This window comes from Alosa sapidissima, chromosome 5, assembly GCF_018492685.1.
Source record: "Alosa sapidissima isolate fAloSap1 chromosome 5, fAloSap1.pri, whole genome shotgun sequence".
NCBI classification, from domain to species: domain Eukaryota; kingdom Metazoa; phylum Chordata; class Actinopteri; order Clupeiformes; family Clupeidae; genus Alosa; species Alosa sapidissima.
Window position 1 is genome coordinate 20,779,994 of NC_055961.1, and position 27,500 is coordinate 20,807,493.

The window sequence follows — 27,500 nt, forward strand, 5'->3', positions numbered from 1 at the left end:
CAGTGACACAGTGTTGTGCGCCGGCGAGGGTGTTCCTGCGCTAATTGAGTGTGTCTGAGTTTGGGGGGGGGGGGGGGGGGGGGGGTGATTTGCCTGACCGAAAGGAAAACAGTGGGAGCCGCAGTGCGTGGAGAGAAAACGTGGAGGCTAAGAGAGAGAGTGGTGGGGGTGGCGACGGCAACAGAAGATACGTTCAGTGATTGTTTTAAAGTGAGTTCTCACTCACACAAGCGGCACGTATAAACCGCTCCCGAGAAAAGATGAGCGTGCAAATGAACTCAGAGATTCGCCGTCTCTTAGCTTAGCAATGAGAGCGCTCCAGGGGTGAGAATCAGCCGCCTGTAACACAAACCCTGCCAATTTCTTTCAAACTGGAGCAGGTAGGATTTGTGTGTTGTTGTGTGTGTGTGTGTGTGTGTGTGTGTTTGTGTGTGTGCACGAGTGTGTGTTTATGAATGTGTGTCTACAGTATGTGTGTGAGTGGTCTGTATGTGTGCGCGAGTGTGTGTTTATGAATGTTTGTCTATGTGTGTGTGTCTGTCTGTGTGTGTGTGTGTGTATGCCTATGTGTGTTTGTGTGTGTGTGTATGTGTGCGCAAGTGTGTGTCTACAGTATGTGTGTATGTGTATGTGTGTGTGTGAGTGTGAGTGTGAGAAAGAGAGAGAGTGTGTGGGAGAAATCAGGGGAGAGCAGCGCACGTGAAGATGTGGCTCTACTGCACCTGGTCACCTCCTTGACAGATATGTGTGTGTGCTGAATGGTCTCCTACTTTACGCAGTGCTGCTCAGCCTCTCCAAGGCAGGAACTGTCTGTTCCATCATGGGAGAGAAAAAAAATGAATTTTCTATTCCGGCCTTGCACTGGTTCAAGGTGCTTCTGCTGGCTTTCAGCTCAGGACAATTTCACAGTGAAAAGGAGCCGGGAAACAGCTGTTTCATGGTCTGGACTCAATGCCAGCTGTCTCTATCCCGCCAGACTCACTACAGAGAGTTGGCACTACAAAGAAAGACACTTAAAAACGGCAAATGTCAAAATAAAAAAAATATTCATTCAGTGTAGGGGGGATTAATTGGCAATTGACATTATACAAAATGTCAACAAACACAAAACTATTCCACTTCAAAAATAAATGGAATATAAGTTTTCAAAAATTATATGGCCATGGTAGTTAATTCCATAAATTATTTTGGAAGAGAAAAGGTAAAATTGAGAAGATGCTTAAAATATTAATAAAGTAGCTTCACCAATACTCCTTAGGCATGCGATTTTCAGTTTGTTGGAAGATTTTAAGTGCGACAGTTTTAATGAATACCCCATCCTACTGCATCTACAAGCACTTAAGGTTTGGGCTGGAATATTGCACTCAACAAAATGTTTCATATGCAAGACATTCCAAAAATAACTGTGCCTACATCTACTGGTTTATCAAAATTTCATGTCAGTGGAAGCAAATTTGTGAGAAAGAGAAAAGCTATATTGTTGAGGAGATGTTTGTACAGTATTTTGAGTTGGAATACTGCGCCTATATAACTCACCGATGGTGCAATGTTCACCTTCCCAGCCTGGGTGGCACAGACACCTGCCATCCTTACACTCTCCGTGTTCCTCACACACTGGGTGACACGCCTGTCTGTCACAGGCAGGACCCTCCCACCCCTCCTCACATTGGCACCGCCTGCCAACACACACGCTGTGAGGGCTGCAGGGCGGGGAGCACTCCTCTATAGGGAGAGAGAGAGGGAGAGAGAGGGGGAGAGAGAGAGGGGGGGGGAGAGGGAGAGAGAGAGGGGGAGAGGGGGAAAGAGGGAGAGAGAGAGGGAGAGAGGGAAAGAGAGAGAGGGAGAGGGGGAGAGGGAGAGGGAGGGAGAGAGAGAGAGAGAGAGAGAGAGAGAGAGAGAGAGAGAGAGAGAGGAAGAGGGGGAGAGGGAGGGAGAGGGGGAGAGAGAGAGGGAGAGAGAGAGAGAGAGAGGGAGAGAGGGAGAGGGAAAGAGTGGAAGAGACAGAGAGACAGGGTTTGTTGTCACTTTGTTATTAACAACTCTGTTAACACTTTGTTAAACACTATTATAAAACTCCTCTTATTACACGGCTCTTCATAATGCTACAGAATGCTCCATTCACTTGAATTGTCCGGTGACTTCTTGCATTTGAATTTCATTCAAAACTGAAAGCAGACGGTTGAATAGCTGTGTTCTAAAGAATGTTTGAAATTCAGCGTGTGTTGCAAACTATTTGTTTCTCAGCAAAAGCCACGATGAAACGGTAAGAAATAAATGTAAAGAGTCATTTCATGTGGAGTTTATTTTTTTATTTTGGCAAGTAGCCATGTAATAAGCAGGATAATGTATAGAACTGTCATTATGTATAGCCAGTCATTATCGGAAAATAAGTCCCTTCAGGACAAAGCAAGATGTCCTGTTCGCCCTGTCGGGACTTATTTTCCGATAATGACAGGCGTCTATGCATTATCCCTTACATAATGATTGGTTAAGCCACATTCGAAACCACTGTGCAACAACTCGCACACACACACACACACACACACACACACACTCAGAAGAAGCAGCACGAGTAAGAGAGAATAAGTGGGAAAAGATGACCCAGATGCAGCAATGTTGGAGAGATGAAGAGATACAAACAGGCTCTAAGAAATAAAGGATTTAAACGGTAGACAAGAGAGGTAGATGATGGTGGTGGTGGAGGTAGGTGCGAGTGGAGGATGAGGAAGCAGAGAGGGGGAGAGGGAGAGAGAGAGAGAGAGAGAGAGAAAGAGAGAGAGAAAGATAGAGAGAGAGAAAGGGTGGGGGGGGGGGTTGCTTCACAGCAGCCATTTTCCCCCAGGGTGTGAGCCTCTTTGTATCCGCACGCTGATTTCACAGGGCTGAGGGAGAGAGCAGCGAGCAGCAGCACTGCTACGGCACAAGAGCTGCTAAAGCCATTAGAGACCCAGCAGCTCAAGCTCATCGCCCTCTCCCCACCTGCCACTGCATGGGCTGGCCACATCACAGCTTCAGCTGTGTGTGTGTGTGTGTGTGTGTCAGGGTTGTGCACAATTCGAATTGCAATTCTGCTTCCTGTTTGCTTACATCAATTGAAATGCAAGTGAAATTCAAAAATTTGAATTGGAATTTAAGAGCCAGTTTTAATTCAATTCTGGAATTTTGCACAAGCCTGGTGTGTGTGTGTGTGTGTGTGTGTGTGTGTGTGTGTGTGTATGTGTCTGTGCATGTGTGTATTTAGAGAGTGTATGTATGTTTCTGTGTGAGTGTGACTGTATGTTGTTGGGTGGGGTCGCAGAGACTGTTTTTTTTTTAGATGATGATTGCATCCTACCATGAGTATGAATGAGTGAGGTCGAGAGAGAGTGTACACACACAAACACACACACACACACAAACACACACACACACACACACACACACACACACACACACACACACACACACTTGAGTGTTTAAGGTCTAGATGATGATTTTTCACCTGTAGCACAGTCGGTTCCAGTCCATCCTGGCTCACACACACACTCGCCGGGGTCCGGCTGGTAAGTGCCGTGGCCTGAGCACTGTTCCTGGCACGAGGGGAGCGGGCTGTCGCAGTTCACTCCCCCCCAGCCAGAGGAGCACAAACAGTCGCCGCCTACACACACACCATGCCCTGAGCACAGCGGATCCTCACAGTCAACTGCATAGGGGGAGAGAGAGAGAGAGAGAGAGAGAGAGAGAGAGAGAGAGACGAAGGGGAGGAGCGGCAGACAGAAAGAGAGAGGGAGAGAGAGAAATGGAGAGAAAGAAAATTAGAGTAAACAGATAAATCCAGAGGAATGGTTAAAAATTAGTTCATTAACGTCAAGCCTCTGCTTCATACTCTCCAGACTAGCCTAAATGGGGAACACCCAATTATATGTTTATGTGTGAGATTGCTTCAGAGAATTACATGAGGAGCAGGGCTATAAATATGAATTAGTCTGACTCCAGGGTTAGAATATAAAGAAAACAATACTGAGCTCTCACTATCAAATGCTTTTAAACACCACAAGTATGGAATCAAGGACGAGGGTTCACTCTGAGACAAACTATACTAAAGTCTATTTAGTAGGCAAGTGTCCTTTCTGCTTCAACACAGTACATTATACTAGCCACAATATTGGCCAAGATTGGAGAATTGGTTGCAAATTAAGCATACTACTCCTAACTATAAATTGATGGTAGCAGCAGTAAACTGCCACTCACACCAGGAACGATAACTATAACGATAAACACAAACATGTATCCAGAGGCGGACAGAGTACACAGCTTCATTACTTGAGTAAAAGTACAGATACCCTTTGCTCAATTTTACTCAAGTACAAGTAAAAGTAAAACAGTCAGATGTCTACTTAAGTAAAAGTACTAAAGTACTTGTTTTTATTTTTATTTTTTATTCATTTTCTAAATATTGCATTTCTACTGCCACAGTGCTTACATTTATGTACAGAAACGTCCTACTGTACATGGAGTTATGAAAAATGTTAATGTTAATACCTTGGAGAATGTAAAATGAATTGGAAGTAAAATCAAGTCATTTTCATCTTTTTACCATGTTGCCAGGGATGGGCAGTATTTCTAATACATGTATTTAAAATACGTATTTCAAATACAAAATACTATTTTGTAATTGAAACACTTGGAGCGAAAACTATCATTAACTTGGTCAGAAAATTGAAATAGTCTGGGGAGGTGGGGCCACAGGTTGGCACCTGCTGCGTCTTCATCCATTGTTTCATCCATGGTTTCGTCTCTTATCTAAATCTGACCATGGAGTTGACTTGGAAAGCTGGAGGTGATTGCTGATAGGCTGTCCCAATCAGTGGCGCCTGCACAATCCAATCACGTTTAAGAGGGAAACAACAAATTGAGGGTTTCCGAGATTTTTCTTTTTTCCTTTTTTTTAGAAGTATTAACGGGTACTCACGGTTATGGATAGAAATGTAGTGGAGTAAAGAGTACAATATTTGCCTCTCAAATGTACTTGAGTAAAGTCATGAGTACTCCCCAAAAATGATACTCGAGTAAAGTACAGATCCCTCAAAATTGTACTCAAGTACTGTACTCAAGTAAATGTACTCTGTTACTGTCCGGCTCTACATGTATCGCTCTAGCTAATATGAATGACAACATCCACACATAAACTATAACGATAACAACATGACAATTTTGAGAACAATAAAAAGCTGAATCAAACTCAAAATCTATTACATTTTAGACATTACATTTATCAACACCAGGAGAGTCTTTCCTTGCCGTTGGTCAGTGTGGATGCTTTTGTTGATATAGTTATAGTTTTCTTTATAGTTATTGTTCCTGGTGTAAACATCCCTTTATACTGCTAAATTATATTCCGTCCTAGATTATTTACATTATTATATTCTTCTCATATTTTTTGCCATAGGGTGAACAGATTGATTTCCAGTCCTCTCTTCTGTATTCCAGTCAAGAATAAAGAGGATTTGTGGCCTACTTTTCAGTGTTCAAATCAAAACCTATTGTTTTGACAGTCAGTCCTTCTAGATGATCCTTTTTGATCCTTCTAGATAAACACCGGACCTTTGTCATAGTGGTTCAATATATATGGCAATACATAACTGTGTTATGCACTTATTATCCAGTTCTACACTATGAAAGTCGTCTCCCCCACTCTCTCTCTCTCTTGCCCTCTCTCTCTCGCTCAATGTCTCTCTCTCTCTCTCTATCTCTCTCTCTTGCCCTCTCTCTCTCGCTCAATGTCTCTCTCTCTCTCTCTCTCTCTCTCTCTCTCTCTCTCTGCCTGTCTAAGTAGACCTGCAAGGCCTGCAGCTCCTCTGGCTTACCCGGCCCACAGCCCCCAAAGGACTGAATAAAACATGTGCTTACTGTCAGATAAAAGAGAAGATGCTTAGACTTCTGCCCTCTGTATGTGTCTGACAGGGGAGGCGTTAGCATGAGCTTATGTGTATTACAGAGAGACAGAAACAACAGACAGACAGAGAGAGAAGAGAGAGAGAGAGAGAGAGAGAGAGAGAGAGAGAGAGAGAGAGAGAGCAAAAGAAAAAGAGACACTAAGAGAGGGGCAGAGAGACAAAGAGAGAAGAAAGTAGAGAGACAGAGTGAAGTGTGTCAGTGTGCATGTGTGTGTGTGTGTGTGTGTGTGTGTGTGTGTGTGCATGTGTGTGTGTGTGTGTGTGTGTGCATGTGTGTGTGTGTGTGTGTGTGTGTGTGTGTGTGTGTGTGTGCATGTGTGTGTGTGTGTGTGTGTGTGTGTGTGTGTGTGCATGTGTGTGTGTGTGTGTGTGTGTGTGTGTGTGTGTGTGTGTGTGTGTGTGTGTGTGTGTGTGAGTGTGTGTGTGTGTGTGTGTCAGTGTGCATGTGTGTGTGTGTGTGTGTGTGTGTGTGTGTGCATGTGTGTGTGAGTGTGTGTGTGTGTGTGTGTGTGTGTGAGTGTGTGTGTGTGTGTGTGTGTGTGTGTGAGAGTGTGTGAGTGTTAGAGTGTGGCTACCTGACTCGAGCCCGACAGGTCCGGTTTGGACAAATATTTAGAAATTGTAGTCGGGTTCAGTTCGGGTTCGGACACATGGGGGCGATATGCATTGGAAGCTTTACATTTAAAATTCCTTATTATGTTGGGTAACCAACAGGTCTGCTTTACATGATGCAAACGTTTGTTTTTTCAGAATAAAGTAAAATGTAAAAAATACCTAATAGCGTTCTTCCTGTGTGCAAGATTTGTTTATCGTGTTGTTGTCACGACTACATAAACAAATGGTTATGCACATTTCGCACATATGCACATAAGCACAGTCTTGGGTGACGTTAGAAAATTGTTAGCCTATCAGGAGATTTTAAGATGATTTGTGTTGCATACTGTGGTAAAGACATAGGCTACCGATAGGCTAGGTCGTCTCGTTCAACTGGATGAGGATTTCCTCGAGTTGCCCAAATTAACGTCGATGCTGCATATGGATCAGTGACAGAGGCACTGTAGTTTCAAAGACTGTTGCAGTTCATTTCAAGACTTTTCGTCAATGATAAGACAAGAATTCTATTTCAATAGGCTATGCTTGCTTGGGCCTCTTGTGTTAATGTGCACTGTGTGTGACCTGCGTGCGTGCACGCTCATCTGATTCTGTAGACAATTTGTTGTGTGTTCCGTTTAATGGGCTAAAAAGACAGGCTATCCACAAACGTGAACGTTTAATCACTAGCATGGGAATAACTGAGGCATCATCTGCGTCGGGCTCGGGTCGGGTTCGGACATAAAAATGAAAATGCCTGTCGGGTTCGGGTCGGGTTCGGACGCAACTCTGTCGGACGCGGGCCGGGTTCGGACAGAAATTTGCGGCCCAATCCGCACTCTAGTGAGTGTGTGTGTGTGTGTGTGCGATGTAATATGTCGGGGGGGGTTGATGTCGCATGTGAAAGATGTGTTAGCGATGTGCGATGTGTTAGTTTTACCTTGTTCACAGTTGTTGCCCTTGAAGGCTGGCGCACACAGGCACTTGCCGCTGACACACTCGCCGTGGTTGGAGCAGGTGGGGTCAATGCACTGGTCTTCCTGCACGTCGCACTCCGCACCCTTCCAGCCCGAATGGCACTCGCAGTGGCCCTTCTCATAGTCCCCATTCCCACTGCACAGCACCGGGCAGGAGTCTAAACACACACACGCACACACACGCGCACACACACATTATTGCAAACCATGCCACCAAAAACTGTGAATGTCATGTCAGTGTGTATGTATGTGTGTGTGTGTGTGTGTGTGTGTGTGTGTGTGTGTGTGTGTGTGTGTGTGTGTGTGTGTGTGTGTGTGTGTGTATTTCAATGTCATGAGCAGTGGCGTACCTTTAGAGCAGTCTGGTCCCAGGAAACCAGTGAAGCAGTGACAGTGGCCAGCAACACACTCCCCGTTCCCATTGCAGTTAGTGTCACAGCCATCCATTGTTTCTGAAAAACAGGACACACACACACACACACACACACACACACACACACACACACACACACACACACATAGACACACATGGACACAGGCACAGACACACACACACGGTTGGAAACAAACCCTACTTTGTGGAAAAATAAAAGACAGCACATTTCACTCTGTGACATCTGGCATTTGTCGGTCATTGGAGAGCCCCTTACTTACCTATGGAGGTGGTGAAGACGAGCACCTGTTCCATCTTGCGCCCATCATTGTAGAAGGCCAGGTACCAGGTCCCGGCGTCCAGGTACTCCACAAAGCCTGTCGCCTGCAGCGTGGCCAGGAACAGGTTCTGAAGAGGCGGCCGCGGGTCCTCTGATGTCCTGGGCTCCTTCTGGATCAGCTGTCTGCCATCCAGCAGTTTCACAAAGTCAAACTGCAGAGAGGGAGAGAGAGAGAGAGAGGGGGAGAGAGAGAGAAAGACAGGAAGAGAGAGGGAGAGAGAGACACAGAGAGAGAGGGGGGTAGAAGAGAAATAGATGGAGAAAGTAAAAAATGAAAAACAAAAATAAAGAGAAAGAAATAAAGAAAAAGTGTGCAGCAGGTAAGGAGAATGCTGGAGGGAGAATCACATCGTTTTCAACTGAAACATGTTGGAAGTTTCGAAAACATTTAGGCTAGTTTACCACTGCTATCGCAGTAATGATCAAAATGTTTGAATCACAAACTCTCAAGGTGCACAAACAACTTTCCATCTCAGCTTTGAATGCACCAAAAATGTACTTTAAACAAAAAGTAGCCTCCATTAAAATGTCTCCTGGACTGAAAAGCAGAAGAGGCTTGTCAGAGTTGAAATAGCCTTGAGGTTAATATGTTCTCTAACAACATAAAGAGAGTCTGTCAGTATTTCTTTCCTGTGGCATTAGACCCATTGTGGAGCTCTGAAATGCACCCAGAAATCTGGCCTCTCCCTGCTGGTGAAAGCACTAAGATATCTGAACAGAAAGGAGAAGCTTAAGACATAATAAAGCATAAAATCCGGTGGTGGTGGAGTGCAACATTTAAGAGCTACCGAACAATGTAGGAAGGTCATAACTTAGTTATTGTATCTGTTTCTGAAAGCCATTGAAAGCAATGCTATGTGGATTTCTTGGAACTTTAGATAGTTAGTATAGAAAAGTATACTAAGATGTCCACTGTAGGTAAGAGCACAGAGAAGCTATGTAGGCTATATGAAATAGTGTGATTAAGTGGAATAAAAGGGGAGAGAGTATGTAATCAAATCATTCCTTTTATATGTGCAACCATCCACATCTTCACCCCCTCCTCTCCTCAAACAGACACCCACACACTTCGTAATTATCTGGCATTAATTAGGCAACCCAACATGTTTGTCTACACCTCCATATGCAAATGTTTATGCAAATGCAGAGCGAAGTGCCTCAAATTAAATTAGAAGCTATTTTAATTCCTTGAGTGATTCGCATGGTTAATCTCGGATACCTTTGCTAATACTGTATAATGACGAGGGGAGGTCATCTGTTGGCATCGCATTAGCTCGGCTACATATAAAAGCCCGAAGAGAGAGTTTCCATGACTACCGTGCATGATTGGAGAGGAGATGTGTATGGGCGAGAGTGTGTGTGTGTGTGTGTGTGTGTGTGTGTGTGTGTGTGTGTGTGTGTGTGTGTGTGTGTGTGCATGCATGCGTGTGTTTGTATACAGGTGTAGGCACAGGTGTGTGTGTGTGTGTGTATGTGTATGTGTGTATATGTTTCTTTGTCTACATGTACAGGGACAGTAAACACACAGATTACTATATAATATCTCATACTGTGTGTGTGTTTGTCTAAAAGATATATAACATCTCATACTGTGTGTGTGTGTTTGTAAAGAGATGACTGTATAAGATCTCGCACCTGTGTATGTGTGTGTGTGTGTGTGTGTGTATGTGTGTGTGTGTGTGTGTGTGTGTGTGTGTGTGTGTGTGTGTGTGTTTGTGTTTGTGTGCGCGCACGACGTGCATGTGTGTGTGTGTGTGTGTGTATAGAAAGCCGAGAGATGACTGTATGAGGTCTCGTACCTGTGTGTGAGTGGGAGGAATGTTCCTCCTGCCGTAGATGCCCAGGAGAGCGTCGCTGGCGAGGGACACATTGAAGCGCACGTACTCGGGATGGTGGATCTTAATGTGGAACCTCCAGAACAGGCCAGGAGGGATGGTCTGCATCAACTGCATGCCGATGTCCACTTCACCTCGGTCTATGGCACGGCCCCTCTGGAACACCTCTTTATCTAACACACACACACACACACACACACACAGGAGCTAATTATTCTTTGCTGATAACCTCTGGTGTCAGCTCACCTGCTGTGCAACACTGCATGGTGACTCTTTATTGATTCCATGCTCTCTTCTTGACTCAGGTGTGTGTGTGTGTGTGTGTGTGTGTGTGTGTGTGTGTGTGTGTGTGTGTGTGTGTGGTGTGTGTGCATGTGTGTGTATGTGTATACGTGTGTGTGTTTGTGTGTGTTTGTTTGTTGCATGTGTGTGGATGTGTGCAGGCATACAGGTGTGTGTATATGTGTATATGTACTGCATTAGTCTAGAGGAATACGCCTGGATTCAGGGAAAAATAGGGCGGGGGGAATGACTCTGATTTCGAACATAGCTTTTTTCTATAGTCAATCGCGGAGAGGGGGCAGGACTTCTGAGTATGCACAATCACATGTACTGGGTGTTTCATGAAAATACCGCTGACAGCGCACTAACAACGATGGCGTTTAGTTTGCCTTTGTAGCCATCTCTGGCTAGCTGGTCAGCCACAACCGGCTTGATAGGCGAGGCTTTTGCCAAACTCCGTTGGCAAGTAGACTAATACGTCCTGTCCTTTGCTTAGGCAAATGGGACAGCCATTTTGCACTGGTTTCAGTAGGCACTTCAGTAGGAAGGGAAATCAGTGGGCGTCTCTGAAAGTAGGCTTCTTCCGGTTATGAAGGTTTTGGCCCAGAAATTTGTTCTGCATGCGAGCTTCTGGGTACCCAGATTATTACTGCATATGTGTTTGTCTGTATGTGTGTGTCAGTGTAATGTGTAAGGAATGTATGTCTGGACAACAGAACACTAGGTGGGTGCACATGGACACTTTTATTCCGATTAGAATCGGAATAATAGCTCAATTGGAATAGAAATGACACATATAAACACCTTGATCGAAATAAAACTGCCCATCCGATTAGAATTTTAATCAGAATGAAAGAGGTGGTCTATTCCGTTCTTATTCCGATTGAACAGCCATGTATACTGTACGGTCAATCAAATTGCCAGCTGTAGCTTCTCAAGCAAAAGCAAAGAAGCAAGGACTATTCCGATCAAAGATTCTAAAGCGCTTGAGGAAACCTGATCGGAATAGAACGTACCCCATGTAAACAGATGGCATGGGATTTTCATTTGGAATAGTTTAATCAGAATGACAAAACAACTCCCATGTAAATCTACCTACTGTCTCAAACAAAGTGACGCCCCTAAACCCACCTATCCAGGTGACATTGGAAATCCACTTTCTTTTCTCTTTTTCGAAAAAAATCCTTGAACACTGATAGCAAGTACAGATCAGAGTTGTCTTAATTTACTTGTTTTAGTCACAACCGTGACTGTTAAGCCTGGTGGCAAGCTAAATTGGTGGCACACAAGCTACTGTTACCACTCACGGCTAATATTGACAAAGAGAAACACTTCTTGCTATTGATTGTTGGAGCTCAGGCTGCGATGGCATATCTACTATTGCTTGCTGACAGGTACTCCACACTCATTAAAATAGAAGAAGAAGAAGAAGAAGAAAAAAGTCACAAAGAACATTAGTGAGGAAAAGTCTAGAAAAGAGACACATTTTTAAAAGTGTCTGACATAAAAGAAAATGGATTTTTCCAGCCTCAGGGTTCAGATGAAAATGCCATTAACGCACTAATCCATTGACACACAAATGAAACATCTTTGCAATTAGTCACTGTTTTAATGGGCTATAGGAGCAGGAAAGAAGTGTGTGTGTGTGTGTGTGTGTGTGTGTGTGTGTGTGCCTTTGCCTGTAAAAAATATCTCACATGTATGTGTAAAAATAATATTTTCTTTTGTTATAGTTTTTCACTGCTGTTTTGGCACATTTTAATGTACAAAACAGTCAGTGTATTTCTCAAAATAATTGGTACATACAGTATACAGATAAACATGATGAGTCTGCATCTGCTAAACGTGACCTGCTCAAAACCTTCAGTTTGTATATCAAAAAGAAATAATCATCTAAATGATTGTGTCAGGGCCACCAGAATGAAAACTCATTTTGTCATTGTACAACAAAGGAAGTCAAAATGCTAAGGCAACTAAGTCAAAATGCAAAGGCAACAAAATGCTAAGGCATCTTCACTGACACTAATTGATCACCCTACCAGATCACTTTTACCAACTCACTGTATACAGTGGTGTGGTAGTGTATTCTACAGTTGTGGAGGCAGTAGTAGTAGTGCAGTACTGTAGTAGTGGAGAAAATGATGTGCACAAGTAGCACCATACTGTGGGGGTTGAACAAGTAGTTTGGAGAATTTGGTTAATTATGAGTTCAAAAATGTGCCAAAGCAATAGACAAAAAACTGTAATAAAGAATTAGACAGCTTCATGTTTAGCTTAATAGCATTTGCTCCAGGCAAACGAAAGAAGATAGAGTAGAGTAGAGAGCCTGGCAAAAAAGATCAGTGTTTATGCGCCTCGACATGTGAGTGCATGCCCATATGTCAAGACTAGCAGGCAGAGAGATACTGGCACTGAGGACGCGCTGGTAGCCGGAGGAAGACCAAATGTTTCACTAATTACAGTCTGTGTCCCAGGAGCCTGTGGTCCATGTGGGTCCTGGGGGGTGGTTTCCAAAGCAGGTATATACAGCTACTAAGATCTGTTGCGGTTTACACTCCGACATGATGGAGAACTGGTCGCATAACAGAACCAGAAACACAGCCTATAGTTACTCTGAATTTTAACAAGGTAGGGGTGGCACTAAGGATATTATTGTAAACATTGCCTGTGAGAATCTAGCATGGAGGTGAGGAGATTCTTTGCCAAAGCCTGTACACGAAAGAAAACTCCCTACTGACATTTCGAGTCCTTCATATTTTGAGGTTTTTCTTATTTCGATCACCAGTTCTCTGGCTAAATGAGAAATCCTGCTTTGTGAAAATACCTCCACAGCAGGAGCACCATTAAGGCCATTGAGTACCACTCTAGATTTCCCGCCAGACTTAAACAGCAACAGGGGCATAGCAACAGAGCGAGTTTGTTTAAGCTCATACATTAATTACATGCCAATCAAGCGCATGTGATTACGCAAACATAATAATCCCGACAACAAGCCTGCTGCAGGATCCTACGGACACAAACACGCAGATATAAATACAGATGGAGATATGGAAGTATCCCAGTGCACTCTTAAAAAGGCTAAGTAAACCAAATAAAGCACAGCTGTGCACATTAACACAGTGCAAGGTCACCAATATTATATTTTTCCCTATGGGCCTCTAATACCTATGTGTTATTAGCAGGTGAACATGAGCGACAATTTACTTCCCACAGTATGAACAAAAGGTACACCTACGCCCTGTATGAATTCATGAAGCCAAGGACGTGTTCTGCTCTCATTTGGTCTAGCCCTCTACTTTAATGAATCTTAGCTTTTCATGTCAGCCAAACAGTCTCTAAATATAACATTATTTGTTTATTTATGGTCTATGGTTTATTTTTGGCACAGAAAGGAACAAAAATAGGCTGCTGTTTGTATACAAGATGCTAGTACTTGCTACTCATTATTTTCAGCATTTAAGAAATCTGAGGGATGAATTCTGACAAGAATATTTTAGCACGCTAAAAGGACTGTTTTGTTAAGGGGTTGCCAGTATAGAGAAAAAAATATGCTCTATTTTCAAGTCAAGTTATTTCCCTTTATCCAGCCATGTTTGCTACTCCATGTGAGAATTGCAAAATGTCTTTGCTCTGGATAATCAATGTTCCGTAAACTGACCGCTCAGAGTAACTCTCCATCAATGTCACACATTTACACATGCAAACAAATCAGTTTTTCTGCCAGTCTTCCAGAAGGTCCCTCACAACATGCTCATGGACTACGCTTTAACTGGACCCAAAGGGATGACCTGGCTCAATCTCTCAATGGTTCTGTTTCATGACCAACAGTAGACCTCAGGCTTGTGCAAAATTCCAACAGTACACAATGTTGAGACAAGATGAAAGACCCTCAGTGTCTGGCAGATCCTGCAGTACACTACTGGCCAGCTAACACAGTTAGCATCGCAATCAAAACATCCAGAACCACTCACACAACATTCATCTTTCCTGACATGCCATCAGTCAACCACTGACACATTATCACTTGTGCTCCACTCCCTCACTGGGTAAGGTCCATGCTACTCTCTTGCCTTTCAGGTCAGATCGAAGAGAGCTCAGTCCAAACCCCGAGACCGGCCTTTGCATTCAGCATCTCCCAAGCAGGATGGATGTGTCGGGAGAGAGTGCTGAGAATTCGTCCTTTTCACAGGAGATTCATTACAGTTAGGAAGAATGGAAGATTGATGGGGTCACTTCAATATTTTCATGACTGATTTGATTTGGATCTCCTGCTCGGCCTCTTCCCTCGGAGCGGACAGGAATTCCCCGTCCGACTGGGTTATGGAGGCCGAATTGGATTATGGGATTGGATTAGAGGCAGGAGGGGAAGTGAGTTAGGGGGCCTGATTGGGATGTGGGCTCTCAGGCCCGGGCTCCCGGGGGCCTCCGGCTCTTATTACACTCCTCGAAAACCCACATGTTTGTCTTCATTTCAGCACACACACACACACTCACACACACACATACACGCACGCGTGCCACACGCTTCGTGCAGCAGACAGATGGGGGACATTCCTTTCATCCTGACATAATCATGACCTGGAACGTGCTGGTGCATGAGCACACACACATAAACGCTCTGTCTCTCACACTCACACACACACACACACACACCAGTACACAGAACAACACATCATTTGTCCTTTCACACCACTACCCATCCACACTGTCAGCGCCACATGATGCATCTCTTTCTATTAGTGTCATTCTGTTACCCATAGAGTCTCGTCCAGACTGTAGACATGTCTGTATGTGTAGGTGTATGGGCGGGGGGAGGTTAAAGTACAGGTATAGGTACAAGTGTGTGATAAATAAATACTGAAAACATTTGTGTGTGTGGTGGGGGGGGGGGGGGGGGGGTGAAAGTACAGGTGCAGGTGTGAGATATATATGTTGTATATATGATATATATTACCTCTGCCTGTGGCATTGACTCCGGCAGGGGGAAACGGGGGGAAGCTGATACTCAGTCTGTCCTCAACTCCGTCTGCTTTACTCAGGCCGTTCTCATACAGGGGGGCGTCCGCTGACTGCAGGTGCCACGTCAGACCAAACAGGTGCACTACTACAGGAGGACACAGAGACACAAAGACACAAACAAAAACAAACAAATAAACAAACAAATAAGCACAGGAATCAAAGTGGTTTGAACTGATGCTGCATTAGTGCTGTAGCGTGCAGTATTTTAGCTAGGAAGGTTGAATTTAGAGAGCCAGAACATCAACCAGAGGTCTGACATAGTCTTACTTTAATGTTCCCGATGTAGTGTAGAGGCAAATGCAATGAACCACAAACTAATCGAGCACTGGTTTTAGAATACATTAACACACAGGGAACATGGATAGGCGGCTACTTGCAAAACAGCCCAAACAGCCAAAAGTGACACAATTTACCAAAAGAGCATTTAATGCAAAGTTAGGTATGCAGTTTAGTTCAACTTGTTTCAGTGAAGACAACACACCAGCTGTAACCAAATCCAGCGCAGAGTTAATTGACCATATTCATCAGAAAGAGCTAAGGCATTTATGGCACCTTGCCCAAGCACCAAAAATAATTCAGACACATCACCAATGCAGAAATACTATTTTAGTGTTTTTCCCCACAAATGAACTAAAGCTACTCTCTATCTGTTAAATGATTTTCCTACTTCCCAAGTTCCAAGACACTATATACTCTTTTTCTTCTCTGGGCAATCGGTCCACCCCATTTTATTTCCACTTTTGCTGTTTTACTTGTTTCTTGCTGCTAAACCACCTATCAGCCCCCCCCCCCCCCCACACACACACATACAATCTATTAGATTAGGTGCAAACAAATTAGCATTCCCTATTCAGGCTGTTTATAGGCCCCTGGGCCCTCTTTAAAGAGGTGGTGATATATTTGTAGTGTTTTCACTGGGACAAAACCCAGCTACTTCAGAAATTGCTGCTGAATTCTCAGCAACGAATGGAAGTGAATCTAGCCCACGCTAGCATCTGTTAAACCTGAGTGAAAACATGCCATCTAGGGTGATTGCTTCAGCTTTTATCTTTAAAATGGAGCCAGGGGCATTAAAATGAGTGACTGAGGACTTTATGTTTTCTGCCACCATAAATCAGGAGAGGCATTCTTCCTCATCTAATATAGTATTAATGATGTATTGCCATTCCAGAGTGTGGAGAAGCTCAGCGAGGTCTCTCTCTCTCACACACACACACACACACAGACACACCCCACTCCTAGTTAGGCTAAGAGAGAGCCCTGAGCACACCTGAAGCTAGAAGTTAGAGTTTCATCTCTGCTTAAAAGATTCAACAGTGTACGTGTTTAATCTGACTCATTCATTGTGTACAGTATGTGCATGTGAATGTGTGTGTGTGTGTGTGTGTGTGAGTGTGTGTGTATGGGGACAAGCATGTGTGTGAACATGTGTCATTTGACATGGGGAATGGTCTCAAATGACAGGTTGTGCATCAATATTTGAACAACAACCAAAAAAAAAGAGGGGGGAAAAACGTGACCAGCGTTCTCCAACAAAGGCAACGGCAGCCTTTAATTCATTCTTTCTCCTCCATGGCTGAAACCCAGTGTGGGTAATCAAGGCAGCGCAGCTCTAGGGGTGCTCACTTTCTGTCCTTCCATTTTTTAAACTCTCTTTTTTTTTATTATTATTCGCAGCTGGCGCTGAGGGGACGGCTAATTAGGAGGAAAAGTAGTCCAGGTCCATTAGCATGTGCTTTCCATATTCAGCAGCCCAATAATTGATAGTATCTGCTTTTTTAAAATGGCGCAATGTGTCTAATGATGGCGCTGCAGCGTCGCCGCGGTGCTGAGAGGGAGAGGCGAGGGGGAGCCATCATGCCCCCCGGCTCTGGGCCTCATCTTTTACAATCAGGCACTCTCCAAGCCAGCTGCGCGCGTCGCTGGGCGCCTTGTGCTGTTACATGCAGACAAAGCGATGGTGAGAAACATTGCACGAGGCAGGTGTGTGTGTGTGTGTGTGTGGATGCATATGTTGATGTGTGATACCGTGGAGAGGTGGGTGTTTCGTACATGCCTGTGTGGCAGAGACGGTGTGTGCATGGTGTGGCGCGGGTGCGGGTGAGCGTGAGCGTGTGTGTGGTCCCCACTAACTTGTCCTCTGCAGGACCTCCACGTCTCCTCGTGGCCCCCAGGGGTCTCCGACCTCATAAGGAGCTGGGGTCCAATTAAAGGCAATAACAAAGAACAAACTCACGCCCTCGAAACACCGCCCTGAGCTGCTGCATGTTACCCAATTATTCCATATCAGTGACTGCTATCTCCGACATGCGGCGCCGTAAAGCAGTCAATGTGGCGCCCGTGGAATTAAATCACAGATTCAATCACGCCGCGCGTGTGATGCATGAGGCACAATTAAATCACCGTTACGGTGAGGCCCACCCTCCTCTCATCTTGCCATGGTCCTTCTATCCCCCTCTCCACTGATTCCTCTTTTACTCTTTCATTTAAAGCTGCTCCACTCCTGCATGTGATGGAAATGGCTTAAAAGGTTAATAAGGGTTAAACACACACAATACTGTTACACTATATCATATCAGTATGTCAGCGTGAGCGAGTGGGTTCATAATGTGGGTGGGTGGTAGTGTGTGTGAATGTGGGTATGTGGGTGGGTGGTAGTGTGTGTGAATGTGGGTGTGTGGGTAGGTGGTAGTGTGTGTGTGTGTATGTGTGGGCGGTAGTGTGTGTGTAGGTCTCAGGTGATGTAGGTGGTCCATGGTGGGGGTTGCTTGCCTATGTGAAATGCAGATGGGATTGGGTTCACAGTGGGTGCCAGATAGGATAAAAGTCCTCTCTATCTGTCTTTGTTCCCTCCACACAGCTGATAGCAGAACCGTGTTGGCATAGACGGCACACAGGCCAGAGCCTGGCAACGCTGAGGAGAGGAGACCGAACTCACCAATGATTCACCCGGCGAGGCAGGAAGCCCATTACTCTGACTGATGGGTGGCTGAATGATTTGGGTCATCTTTAACACATTCAGTCTCAACCCCCCCCCCCCCCCCCCCGCCCATGCACACACACGCCATTAAATGATTTCTTCAGCAGCGCAGTGTTGAGACCCAAGGCGCTATGCCAGTCCCTAGGTTAAATGCTATTTATGAAAAATGCTTGTCAAAAACTCATAGGAAATGCCCATTTAAACCTAATTCATTTGTTATTTCTGGGCCAGCAGAGAAATCATTCCAGGTCCGGGCAGAATGGGCAAACCGCATTACACTAAATAACCCCAAAAATAAAGCCAAAATAGTAACTCTGCTCTCTTGTTACAGCTCCAAATGAAATCCTTATTAACGGTGACTCTGCTGTTCTGGTGTGCTTTGTTGCTTCCTGATATATAAAGCGCCACAACAGCAAACAAAAGGTCCTCATTTGGTCCTCATCCAGAGTTGAGCGTCGTCTCTGTTTAAGCCCCAGTGTGTGTCCCATAACCATCTGAGCGACTCTGCTGCTCCCTACTGCCCCCTCTGGCGCCGCTCAGCCCCTGCGCCATCGATCCAGACACTCCTGGGCCTCTCACAGCCCCTGCCAGCCGCGGCTGCCGGTGACACTTCTCCTTTACACCGCCCTAATGAAGTGCAACAAAAATCAAAAGCCTTCATTTTCTCCCCGGGATAAGACCTCTCTATCTGAAGTCACAAAGTCACAGTCTGTCAATACACACCTCGGGGGTGGGGGAGATGGAGGGGAGGAGGGGTGGGGGGGGTGGGTGGAGCCCAGCGAGGACTATGAACTACTACAGCACTCAGAAAGTCCATAGAGATAGTGCTCTCATAACAGCCATACTTTCACTTCTCTTTCTACAGTACATGCAGTATAGAGTAGCCTAGTGGCACTAGTGTCAGCACAGCATTATGTGTGTGTGTGTGTGTGTGTATGTATGGTGTTCACTATAACACTCCAAACAGCCACAAGAAAGGAGTGTGCATGGTGTGTGTGTGCATGCTGTGTGTTTGCATGTGTGTGTGTATAAGAACAGTATATATATACTCTTTTGATCCCGTGAGAGAAATTTAGTCTCTGCATTTATCCCAATCCATGAATTAGTGAAACACACTCAGCACACAGTGAACACACAGTGAGGTGAAGCACACACTAATCCCGGTGCAGTGTGCTGCCTGCAACAACAGCGGCGCTCGGGGAGCAGTGAGGGGTTAGTTGCCTTGCTCAAGGGCACTTCAGCCGTGCCTACTAGTCGGAGTTCGAACAGGCAACCCTCCAGTTACAAGTCTGAAGCAAAAACCAGGAGGCCACGGCTGCCCCTGCGTGTGTGTGTGTGTGCGTGTGTGTGTGTATGCATGCAGCTGAGAACAATCACAGTAATGACTTTGAAAAAGGAGGGTTGTCTTTCCATTGTCTGAATGTATGATATTTTAGAGCATGGAGGGTAGTTAATTAGATTTGGGCCCCTCGGCAAAGGACAATCACTGTATTGAGAAGATGGGGGAGTGAGGAAATGGGCTTGCATGTGTATAGCTCATAGTGTGTGTGTGTGTGTGTGTGTGTGTGTGTGTGTGTGCGTGTGTGCGTGCGTGTGTGTGCATGTGGTGCTCTAGGCTCAATGTGACACACTAGAAAATAAGTAAATTATAAATATGAGACTATGACAGCGCCTAAGCAATACACATTTTCCCCTGTGAAGTGCCAATATGTGTCTCCTCATCACTCATTCATATGGCAACATGTGTGTCACAGTGTGTGTGTGTCTGTGTGTGTGAGCATGCGCTTGCATGAGTGTGTGTGCGTGTACATACAGTAGGACTGGGTGTGTGTGCATGCCTTTACTTGCACAAGCCTGTTTATTTGTGTGTGTGTGTGTGTGCGTGTGTGTGCGTGTGTGTATGTGTGAGTGAGCATGTGTGTGTCTGTGTGCATGTCTGTGTGCTCAAATGTGTGTGTGTGTGAGTGTGGGTGTGTACTGTATGTGTGTGTGAGCATGTGTGCGTGAGCATGTATCTGTGTATGTATGTGTATGTGTGTGTGTGTCTGTTTCTGTGTGCGTGTTTGTCTGTGTGTGTGTGAGTGTGGGTGTGTATGTGTGTGTGAGCATGTATCTGTGTGTGTACTGTATGTGTATGCATGTGTGTGTATCTGTTTCTGTGTGCGTGTCTGTCTGTGTGTGCATGTCTGTGTGTGTCTGTGAGTGTGTATGTGTGCGTGAGCATGTATCTGTGTGTGTGTGTGTGTTTGTGTGTCTGTTTCTGTGTGCGTGTCTGTCTGTGTGTGTGCGTGTCTGTCTGTGTGTGCATGTCTGTGTGTGTGTGTGTGTGAGTGTGGGTGTGTATGTGTCCGTGAGCATGTATCTGTGTGTGTGTCTGTTTCTGTGTGCGTGTCTGTCTGTGTGTGTGTGCGTGTGTGTCTGTGTGTGTGTGAGTGTGGGTGTGTATGTATCTGTGAGCATGTATCTGTGTGTGTGTCTGTTTCTGTGTGCGTGTCTGTCTGTGTGTGTGTGCGTGTGTGTCTGTGTGTGTGTGAGTGTGGGTGTGTATGTGTCTGTGAGCATGTATCTGTGTGTGTGTCTGTTTCTGTGTGCGTGTGTGTCTGTGTGTGTGTGTGTGCGTGTGTGTCTGTGTGTGTGTGAGTGTGGGTGTGTATGTGTCTGTGAGCATGTATCTGTGTGTGTGTCTGTTTCTGTGTGCGTGTGTGTCTGTGTGTGTGTGTGTGCGTGTGTGTCTGTGTGTGTGTGAGTGTGGGTGTGTATGTGTATGTGTCTGTGAGCATGTATCTGTGTGTGTGTCTGTTTCTGTGTGCGTGTGTGTCTGTGTGTGTGTGTGCGTGTCTGTCTGTGTGTGTGTGTGCGTGTCTGTCTGTGTGTGTGTGAGTGTGGGTGTGTATGTGTCTGTTTAACTGTGGCTTTGCCTCTTTCCCTCTACTTGCGTTGCTCATCACTCACGGTTGGCCTCGGGGCTGTGTTTTCATCCTGACACTGTAACCCCCCCCCCCCCATACACCCCCCCGTTACGCCCTCGCTTTCATGCATCTCTCGCACGGCTAAAGTGAGCAGCCACTCGCCGTCGAACCCCATTCGGCGCATGTTTCTCCAGCATGCCTGAGACAGCTCCAGAGATTCGAGTTGAGTGTCCGCTTCAGAAAGTGTGTGTGATGTGTGTGCGAGGCAATGACACCGTCTATTTGCTAATGGTTCATCAGTTGTGACTTAATATTAAGGGCTGATCTCAGAACAGATGTCTCCCTTTTTCTCTCTTGCTCCCTCTCTCTCGCCTCCCACATATCTCTCGATCTCTCTCTCTCGCTCACTCCCTCCCTCCCTCTCTCTCTCGCCCCCCTCATATCTCTCCATCTCTCTCTCTCTCACTCCCTCTCTCTCTCTTGCTCCCTCTCTCTCTCACTCCCCCCATATCTCTCTCCATCTCTCTCTCACTCCCTCTCTCTCTCTCTCTCACCCCCCTCATATCTTTCCATCTCTCTCTCACTCCCTCTCCCTCCCTTGCTTCCTCTCTCTCTCTCTCACTCTCTCTCTCGCCCCCTCATATCTCTCTCCATCTCTCTCTCTCTGTTCTTTCTCTGATGCTCTGTACTGACAGATTGCGATGTGTGGGCTGAGTGTTCATGAGACTGCTTCTGTGTTCACCAGTCATCCTCTGTGGAGAAAAGTCAAATCTCTGATGCATTCCACAGTCTGTGCAGATTATTAATTCACATATATCACAACAAAATGAAAAAAAAAAAAAAAAAACAGGAGCATATTTGTTTAATTTGTTGTTTTGACCACATTGAAAAACAATATTGGTAACATTCATTTTCAAGGAAGCAGTCTTTTTATGTCTTTTTGACAAACAATCCAAATATTAGTCCAGTTATTGAATTTCACAGCCTCCACACAGTAAAGGCATCATCAATGCAATGCATCATGTATACAGTATGTGACGGTGTGTTCTGTGTTTGAGATCTCTATGGCATCTCAGCACAGATATAAAAGAAGTTCCTCATGGTTCTATGTTTCAGAATGGAATCAATCCAATTAATATGTTGGAATTTTACATTAGTTGTGAGGTGGCGAGGACACACGTACAATCCCATGACATTAATATTAATATGAGTGTTTCGGAATTACACTTTTTTTGTTTTCCACTGAGAAGCAAAGCATGTGATTATATGGAAGGACTGGGCCACAATTATGTCTGTATAAATTTCCTTGGATAATTTAGGCAAAACAATCGGTACAAAATACACTATTGCAATAAATAAACTCTTTTGATTTCTTCTTTTTTCCAAAAGTGTTGACACTAATCTTCAGGAGGCTACCAAACGTTCTGAGAGTGTACTAATTTCTGTGGGTCCATGTTTGACAGTTTGACACTTCATTCTACAATAATGGATGCTGAGAGAATAGAAATGTATTCTACTAATACCTCTCTCTCTCCCCCTTGATTCCTGCTCTGCCTTAATGACATTCATACCCTTGTCCCTTAATGGGACAAACGTGTTAATCACATCCGGCCAAACAAACCGAAATGAACATAATTAACATATCAGTTATCATTTCTGTGAGTGCACTAATGACTCTGTGACCATTAGCACACAATTACACAAACTCATAGCAATTCAGCCTTGGGATTGGTGGGGATTTGCAACTGTGGTGGATGATGAGGAATTGGGGGGTTATGGGAAATGGAGTTCAAAGCTGTTTCTTTGAGCGGAAGGGGTTATGAGAGGGTTACATACTATGACTGATGGCATTACGTCTTTAGTGAGGCAATACGATTCTGTGGAGGAAATTAGCATTCATTAGATAATTGGAAGTCTTGCTTGTGTGTATGTGTGTGTGTGTGCGTGTGCGTTCATGCGTGTGTGTGTGAGTGAGAGAGAGAGAGATGTGTATGAAAGTGTGTGTACAGGTGTGTGTGTGCAAGTGTAACGGATGCCAGCTACAGTAGCTTAGCTGTGCTTGTGGAACGTTGGTAAACCTTACTCCCCGACGCCTCAAGAGTGCTGCTGGCATGCGAGCCAGTAGCCTGGGCTATTGGCTCAATTGTTAGCGCGCTCGCCTCCCGATTCGAGGTGCTGCTGTTTCGCGGGTTCGAGTCCGGGCGTGTGCAGGGCTGAATCGCGCAGGTTCAACACAACGCAGGTTACACAAGGCCATGCATATGTGAATGCGAGTGTGCGATGTCTACATGTAAAACATGCTATCTGAGGATTACAGCCTTAGTTGAAGTGAGGCAATTTATTTTTGTCAGTTGATATTTCTAATATTGTATCGGTGCAGGGAAAGCACATGAATAATAAAATATCAGCCACTTAAGATGCAGATGTGGTTAGGTATGAGAACGATTTACAATCCCCTGTCCCCTCAAACACCAACACGCATACAGTATACACCCACCAGCCAGCCAGGAACCCAGGAAACTAGGATCCTGTCTACCCTAACCCCCCCCCCCAACACCGCCCTGTGGAACTGCACTGTGACTGCGCAGCCTAACGTGTTGCTGCTTCACATCAAGCCTTGAAATTACTGCATACTGCATATCAATGTAAATATACAGGTCACACAAGCACAAGTTTAAACTTCATGTAACTGTTAAGACTATATAAATATACAACACAACTACCTCTATTTATTTTTATATATATGTCCTATATTTCTATTTTGATACATACATGTTCTATATTTCAGTCTTGCACTTTAATTTAATGTTTATTGTCTATGGCTATGTCTATAGTATGTCTATGTCTGTATTTAAAGCATGTCTATGTCTGCATGGGAAAGTAAGAAACGAAATTTAAATTCTTTGTATGACCAGTGCATGTAAAGAAATTGACAATAAAAGCCGACTTGACTTGACTTGTATATGTGAAGGCATAGACTCTCTCTCTCTCTCTCTCTCTATCTCTCGCCATCTGTCTGTCGGCCTGTCTGTCTGTTTATCTGTCTCTCTCTTCCTGACGGTCTTTCAGTCTATCTGTCTCTCTCTCTCCCTCTAACACACACACAAAAACACACACACACTGAAATACATAGAGTATATGCGAACAGATACATCAAGGCTGCTTTGGGGCCATCTAACAATAAGTCACACGTTAAGCTATGGTTTGGATAGGTTTAATGCACACAACATGTTTAAAGCACACACATGCATGCTCACGCACGTGCAGACACACACACACACACACACACACACACACACACACACACACCGGTTGCGGGGCTGGCTGGCTGTCTTTATGGTGAGTGTCTCATTAGGGACCGGGCGAATGCAGAGTCATGGCGTTTGAGTAATTTGGGGGTTTGTGGCTCCGAGGTGGAGGGGGAAAAAAAAGGGGGGGGGGGGGGGGGGTGTGCGGACTCATCCATCTGCCTCTCTCCTCTGTTTCCTCACACCCCCATCGATCGGGACCGGCTCAGCCCACGCCGCAGGCCATCTCCTCAATTAGCGCCATAACAAAAACACACACACACGCGCGCATACACAGGCACACAAACACATACACACGCATACACACACACACACACACACACACACACACACACACACACACATACAAACATACACAGACATGCATGCATGCATGCGTGTGTGTGTGTGTGTGTGTGCGTGTGTGTATGTGTGTGTGTGTGTGTGTGTGTGTGTGTGTGTCTGCGCGTGTGTGTGTGTGCGTGTGTGTGTTTGTGTGTGTGTGTGTGTGTGAGTGAGCAAGTGTGAAGGTTACCACGCTCCTATTTCGGTATCCATTATAAGATCAGTGGCACTGGGACAGGGGGGGACAAGGTCTCCCTCCTCATCATCAATCCATCCAATCAATCCGCATCGATACATTAGCAGGGAAAGTGCAGAGTGGGACTTTAATTCCGCCTGTCAAAGGGAAGAGGGCTTTTTGGAGGGGGTGTTGGGGTGGAGGGGTTGTCGGGGGTGATGAGCCCGGAAGCATCAGTATCTGCCATCGCAGGGATTATTCTCACTGACTGATCATACTGACGCGCTCGGGAGAGAAAACACGACGAGCACAACAATCACCGTGGAAAACAACAAGCACCTCGCCTTGTGCCAACCTGCAATGCATCTGCAAAATGGCAACAAAGGAAGCGAGAGAGAGGGGAGATAGAGATGGAGAGAGAAAGAGAAAAAGAGAAAGAGAGAAAGATAGAGATGGATAAAAGAGAGAGGGAGAGGAGAGAGTGAGAGAGGTGGAGAGAAGAGAGAGAGAGAGAGAGATGGAGAGAGAAAGAGAGACAGAGAAAGAGAGAGATGGAGAAAAGAGAGAGGGAGAGAGAGGAGAGAGAGAGATGGAGAGAAGAGAGAGAGAGAGAGAAGAGAGATGGAGAGAAGAGAGAGAAAGAGAGGAGATGGAAAGAACAGAGAGAAATGGAGAGAAAGAGATGGAGAGAAGAGAGCTATGAAAGAGAGATAAAGAGGAGAGATGGGGAGAAGAGAGAGAGAGAGAGTGAGAGAGAGAGAGAGAGAGGAGAGAAAGGGAGGGGAGTTAAAGAGAGGATTAGAGATAGGGAGAAAGAGAGATGGCTAGGAGTCAGCCAGTGAGTAACAAAGAGAGAGAGAGAGAGAGAGAGAGAGAGAGAGAGGGATAACTTATTCCCCTTGCGCTGTGGCATTGGCATACAGCATTACTTGAGCTCCGCATTTCATCTCCTTTTCCACCCACACGGGTCTCGCTATTCTCCCTGCCAGAGACACACCAAAGAAGATGAAACAATTGAATCCAGCATTATTTTGTCACTTGTCTGTGGCCATCGTTTGACTCATCAGTCAAAGACAAACTTCAAAACTTTTTAGCAATGTTCTTTCGCACACTGGTTAATACTGAATACTGAAAATATTTGAAATGCAACTGATCTCGGCAATCACATACATACCATAAGAAATACTTACAACTAGCCTTGCTAATTCTAGCATTTATCACCTGACTAAAGCTGACACTTGACTGTATAAAAACAGTACTCCGTGATGCACTTGTTCTCATTGTACTCTACCCTAATGTTTTAAATTGTTCTAGAATTGTTGGGAGAATTGTTTTAAAAAGCTTTAAACTGTTTACCATGTTGTAAGTCGCTTTGGTTTAATTGCGTCAGCCAAATGTACAGTAATGTAATGTAATGTAAAATATGAAGCGTATGCTAGAAAGCAAATGTGTGTTGGGATATGAAACCTATACTGCAGGCGGTTGTATCGGTCCGGTCAGTAAGGTGTGTTGGGATAACAATCCTAAACTGCAGGCAGTTGTATCAGTGTGATCTGTAAGGTGTGTTGGGATAACAATCCTAAACTGCAGTCTGTAAGGTGGCGGCCGTACTCACCGACGACGTAGGTGAGCAGCAGGGCCAGGGTGACGGTGATAGCAGACGCGCTGAGCGCCGTGCACTTCCAGTTGCAGCAGCGGTACGGCTTGCTGAAGGAGAAGAGCGGCCGCGAGAGCGTGGTCCTGGGCAGGGGCCGCGGGGGCGGCGAGTACACCGTGTTGGACGTGAGCGGGTAGTTCTGATTGGCCGCACGGAAGAGGGTGGACGATGCCGAGCCGTGCTTGAAGAGGAAGTGTCTGAAAGAGAGAGAAGACGGCGTTTCGTTAAGTGTGACGTGTGAGGGAAAGGACAGGATTCTTGCGCTTTCAGATAAGAACATTTTGGATGCATATACAGCACAAGCATTGGACTTCTGGACCATTCATGAGGACTACGTGGGTACACGACACAGCACATGCTTATATTACTCCCTTACTTGGCCTTGCTTCACAGGCTATCAATTAGTTACCTCAATCAATCAATCAGTCAATCAATCAATCAATTAATCAATCAATCAATCAACTTTCCACCAATTATCTATCTCAATCAATAAATCACCTTTTCATCAATTTTGCTTGTTAAAACCAGCCCAATCACATATGCATATAAATGATGTCTGTGCAGTTTTTCAGTAGATAACACCATAGGAGAGGAGGAGTGGATCCAATTTGCCCCACACAGTGGGGACAGCGTTATGAATGGGTTATAAATAGCTGTGGGGTACGGGGCTCAGCGAGTGGGACGGCATGACGGCTGCAGGTTTTCGGTGCCGTCCGCCGGCTGGTTAAATTAATCCCACGCCGCATCTGTGTCCCTCTACCTGGATTAGCTGTAAACCCAGTGACTAATTAACC

General features: G+C 45.2%; 1 protein-coding gene across 1 annotated transcript in view; it reads right to left on the reverse strand.

The window, feature by feature from the left end:
* Positions 1-27,500, reverse strand: part of tenm1 (teneurin transmembrane protein 1) — a 173,947-nt gene that overhangs the window by 47,713 nt on the left and 98,734 nt on the right. Inside the window, exons 6-13 of the mRNA XM_042093027.1 lie at positions 26,665-26,903; positions 15,289-15,438; positions 10,017-10,225; positions 8,159-8,369; positions 7,855-7,956; positions 7,468-7,662; positions 3,482-3,682; positions 1,537-1,722 (exon numbers count right to left, since the gene is read on the reverse strand). Of these exons, the coding sequence (XP_041948961.1) occupies positions 1,537-1,722; positions 3,482-3,682; positions 7,468-7,662; positions 7,855-7,956; positions 8,159-8,369; positions 10,017-10,225; positions 15,289-15,438; positions 26,665-26,903 (1,493 nt within the window). The remainder of the gene's footprint in view (positions 1-1,536; positions 1,723-3,481; positions 3,683-7,467; positions 7,663-7,854; positions 7,957-8,158; positions 8,370-10,016; positions 10,226-15,288; positions 15,439-26,664; positions 26,904-27,500) is intronic.